Source organism: Elaeis guineensis, chromosome 10 (genome assembly GCF_000442705.2).
Source record: "Elaeis guineensis isolate ETL-2024a chromosome 10, EG11, whole genome shotgun sequence".
NCBI lineage: Eukaryota > Viridiplantae > Streptophyta > Magnoliopsida > Arecales > Arecaceae > Elaeis > Elaeis guineensis.
The window spans coordinates 31510418-31515257 of NC_026002.2; the positions used below are offsets into that span (position 1 = coordinate 31510418).

The window sequence follows — 4840 nt, forward strand, 5'->3', positions numbered from 1 at the left end:
ACTTGTCATCCGTGTCGGCTGAGTGGATTTTTTTGTGTTTTGGTAAGTGGCTGAGTGGATTTCAACGACGGGCGTCGTCGTAGGCTTTCAAAATCCCATTCCTCTAGGTTTGCATATCGTTTTCATCGGATTCCTTAACTGCAATTTTTCTACACTTCCACCTATTTTTTCTGCTTACTTTTAGCTGAGCTTCCTACTTTTGATATAAGATTCAAAATCTACTGATGAAATGGGAAACCAGCAAAGCACAGTTACTCTTGATCAATGGTACCAGCTGGCTACTATCCGTAGAGGAATTTCACAGCTCTTCTATTCTCCTTTGCGGCCAGCTCATCAAAGCTATCTTCAATACACGCGGGTCCCACTTGATAGGTCCATTATGGACGCAAAACCAGCAAGGAAGGGCTGCCGCCGAAGTCGATTGATGAAATATACACGATGACATTTGTAGGCAATCCGAATAATAGCTATCCTTCTCACGAGACCAAGTCCCGGGACGTGAGGGTGGACCTCTTCGCATTGTTATCTTCTCCTCCCAAACCGTCGTGAAATTTCCAGAAAGAAAACCCGGTCCAAACATTAGTCATCAGTCCGCCTTTCGGAGATGACTACTTTACCATTCGTCAAATTACTGTATTGTCCTTGATTTCATTGTCACAAAGTGTGTATGCCTAATGGCTTGCGTGGTTCATGACATCACTTGTGGAGACGGTTTGACAGAGATCCAGTGGAAAATCAAAATTTTAAAAGAGTGTTATAAAAATTATAAAAATCTTTGGGGTGTATCAATATAAATTATATAGCTTGAATATATTTTAACTATAAGATTTAATTATAATTAAAATTATTAATTTATATTATATATATTATGAAGTTATGCCATCTCAACCTTCGTCCTTGGGAACCTACGTCTGACACACTCATCAGCCATCACTCGAAGAGTAAAAGTGAAACACGACAAACATCATCTGAATGTTTTATTCTTTCTACATCGATGTAGATCTTAATTGTATGCATCATTTGCATGTCCTGCTTTTTCAGTGAGAGAGCCCTCATTGCTGTAGCCCCGACTCGAATTTTCTAGAGCTAAAAGGAAGCAAACAACCCCATCAGACTTAATCTTCGAACAAAGTCTTCAGCTAACCACCAATGACGACATTGTGCTACTGTCGACCCCTTGATTGGACATAGGTTGATGGCTTCAGAAAACCTTCAGATGTTGAGCCGTTACAAGAAGAATATCATATGGTTTCAACAAAGCTCCCGACGATTACGACATAATATGACATATAACTTAATATAATTAATCAACCATGACTTATCGCGGATCAGGATTCTCCACTATAGTTACTGATTATTGAGGTAATATATCTCTCTCCTTTCTTCTATAAAAAGAGACTATAGAAGATATTTCGGTAAGCTTTTTCTGAGCTTATAATCTACTTTCTTACTAGAATTTTTCATTATTGTTTTCAAAGCTCCGACTAATTTAAACATTGAAGAATCCTCCATGAAGAATCTCTGATGACCAAACTTTTTTCGTTGGTCCCAAGAGTATCCATTCGTTCTCGGAGCATCGTCGGTTACTGAACTCCTCGGATTAACTCCAACCAAGCTACTCTTCCTCGACCCTAAACATTGCAACAACAATATATATAAATAAAAATTTTTGAATGACTCTAAACTTTTATTTACAAAAAAAAAAAAAAAAAATGCTGAACTTTTACCGGATCTCCTAAACAAGCTTTCATGGACAGTTTAAATTTGGATTGAAACTAAATGAGTCTGCTTGAGCCCAACTATTTTTTTTTAAAAAAAATCGGTAAAAAACAAGGAGACCGATCGATAGTATGGCTATTCAAAATTTTAGAATTTTGAAAAAATACCATCTAAAGTTTGAATTCGTTAAATCTGACCACTAAGTTGAGAGATGTAACCACCCAAAAATTTCCAACCAAATTATCATTTATTTCAACTTATTCCAGATACTTTATTTTTGAACCAATTGCGGTCATAATGAGCAACTTCTTCTAAGACCTAGAGATCCACCTAGAATTCACTAACCATACAGGAAGGATGAAGTTTGTTTCTTTCGTGTCAAGGAAGAAATCACCTTTTCTCGTAAGAATTCACCCTTGGAACACGCAATGATCGTAGTTTGAGATGCTTTGAGATACGTGGAATACGATCCAATGGTCAGCATGGTGAGAAAACATCAATTATTCTTTCCATGGTGCTTGCTGAGGAGTTGATCCAGCAACATCGTCAACGCTTTCTCACCGAGGATTAATGCTCCGAAAAAGTGCCCCAAGCCACCGGGCATTGCCGACCACCCGGTACTCAAATTCCAACAATACCCTTCTCAAAGCTGTATCCGGTCAACACGACGACACCCCCGGTAGTCCGTAGCGGTGGGAAGCCGCTTCCGAGGCTCCCATTGCTCTTCCCAAAATGACCGTAGCGCCCGGTCTCCGCACCTTCTCCGAAAGCGACCCCAATCTTCTCCTCCCTTTCCCCTCTGCCCCCTTCCAGCCGAAACCGAGCCCAATCCCTGCTGTCATCCCGTGGCCCCGCTCTCCTTCCTCGAATCCCCTCTCCCCACCCTTATTTAATCCCCCTTCTCTCCCGGAATCCTATCCCCAATCCACTCTCCGCGTTCCAAATCTTGCTCTTCCCTTCTCCCATGGCTCAAAGACCGGTCGAGTTCGAGGACTTCCTCCCTATCATGGCGGAGAAGCTCGGGGAGGACGGCCTTATGGAGGAGCTCTGCAATGGCTTCCGCCTGCTGATGGATCCGAGGAGAAAGCTGATAACTTTCGATAGCTTGAAGCGCAACGCGGCGCTGCTGGGCTTGCAGGGGCTCGGGGATGACGAGCTGCGAGCGATGCTGAGGGAGGGGGACCTCGATGGCGATGGCGCGTTGAGCGAGATGGAGTTTTGCGTGCTGATGGTGAGGCTGAGCCCGGAGTTGATGGAGGCGCGTTAGCTGGGGGTTTCCTCTCTTCTTCTTCTTCCACCCTGTTTTCTTCTTTATTCTTGGTTAAAGACCCCATATTTCTGGTAGCTGATGTTGGATTTTGGGGGATTCTGCTGACTGATATGATTGTTGCAGGGGGTCTGATGTTTATATGATGATTTAATTAAAAATTTAACCGAATTCTGAGGGCAATGGATGTCTTTGGATGCTCATATTAATAAAGTTTGGAATTTTACGGTCCCTTTGTGTTTCATGTCAATTTGTTGAAACCATTATTGTCTTGGGATAGCTCATGCATCTCTCATAAATTTGAATCAGATTCTGATGTTTCAGTTTGACATGAGGTTGTTGATTGATCTTGTCAACCACTGAGTTGCTCAAGGATTGATCATTGAGTTACTTGCATCTGACCCTTTTGCATTCACAATGTATATCATGTATTTGATTTACTTACAAAGGAGAGTGGAACTCTGTTTCTAGGGGGAATGAAGCTATTGGCTGATTTCCCACCAAGTGCACAACTTGTCCATTTATATTGCTTGCAATGACTTTTTATTCTGGTTCTCTATTGACCCTGTGGCATTGTAGCTTTGGCATAGTTGATGGCGGAAGGAGCATATTATGTTGGATAATTTAGAACTTTCCAGGGGATCAATGCAGGATTTCGAGATTTGGTGACATGTCTGTTGCAGTATCAAACTTCTCAAATATCAATCAAATTAGTAACATATCCTGCTGCTTGTTCCCTTTCTGAGGCATCTTGAACTGGAGAATTTGGATATGAGCAACCAATTGATTCTTTTGAAGAAACTGAGCCATTTCTTTCTTTCTACTGTTCCCATTAATGCCTTAAAGCATCTTATTATTAACTTCTGAAGCTGGAAGAAAACATACAAGGAAAGCAGGCTTGGTGCATGCTATTTTGTTATGAGCTTCGATGGCCTTCCATCATCCTTGTCACCCTCATGAAAACCTCTTTTGAATGCTTGGATTGTTGGTTCATTCATATGGTGGATATGAGGTCCCTTGACTGCATTATAGAAGGATGATATCCTCGTTAGCTTGACCTAAAAAAGCTTAAGCTGTTAAATGTTGGGTCCAATCATCTATATTAATCTATATTAATATGCATGAGGCCCTGGTCCATTAATCAGGAAGTTGCACCTTAATTATGCTATGAAGTGTTGCCGAGTTTGAAGGGCTTGGCCTACCATTGCTGGTCTAGAGTTGTGATGGAATCCATATTCAGTTGATTTGGTGATCTTTTCAACATTATAGAGGACATGCAATAATGGTTTGGTCCTCTCTTTTTTATGAAGCAGGGGTCTTCTATGGAGATATCTATCAGATTCCTTGTGGTGATTGACCTCATGGTAGGGACCTCCTGAGCTGTCGTGAGACATCAGCTAAGGAACCTATACTATGTGAACCATGGCTTTTCTTCTCAGAGAAGCAGGCTTATGAAGGGCTCATAGATGCTCCAAATGTCATCTCATTAGAGGAGATCAGAAGAAGTGAGATGATTGTGTTCCAATTGTCTCCTATGCCTGAACCCGGGGTAGAACCAGAGTTGGATAAGTTCAAGTTTGAATTTGAGGGGCTCTACCTACATCCAAAAAAGAAGTTTTAGTGGCTACACTGCTAGGTTTCTAGCCTCTTTCACACGGAAAGCAAGGTCAAATGTGGGTGAGGGAACCCAGAAAGGTATACGGCCAATTTGGGATAATCCTTGCTTGGGGAAAGACCCTTTTTTTTGACTCCAAGAACTGGGCCATGCATACTTTACCCTAGCTGGTGCCCATGTTAAAAGAGACTAGGGGTAGGGCAGTTGTGTGATAAGGGACAGGCAAGGGGAGTAATAAA

At 41.8% G+C, this 4840-nt stretch overlaps 1 protein-coding gene across 1 annotated transcript; it reads left to right on the top strand.

Annotated features, from left to right (window-relative positions):
- Nucleotides 1-2683: 2683 nt before the first annotated feature.
- LOC105052677 (calcium-binding protein PBP1-like) lies at nucleotides 2684-4607 on the top strand. Its single transcript, XM_073245176.1, has 2 exons — nucleotides 2684-2981; nucleotides 4426-4607. The coding sequence occupies exons 1-2, from the start codon at nucleotides 2684-2686 to the stop codon at nucleotides 4605-4607; spliced, it is 480 nt and encodes a 159-aa protein (XP_073101277.1).
- Nucleotides 4608-4840: the final 233 nt, after the last annotated feature.

Coding starts and splice junctions, on each gene's coding strand:
- LOC105052677 (XM_073245176.1), top strand. CDS start 2,684: ATGGCTCAAAGACCGGTCGAGTTCGAGGACTTCCTCCCTATCATGGCG. Junction 2,982..4,425: donor CCCGGAGTTGATGGAGGCGC/GTTAGCTGGGGG, acceptor TTTTCTTCTCAG/AGAAGCAGGCTTATGAAGGG.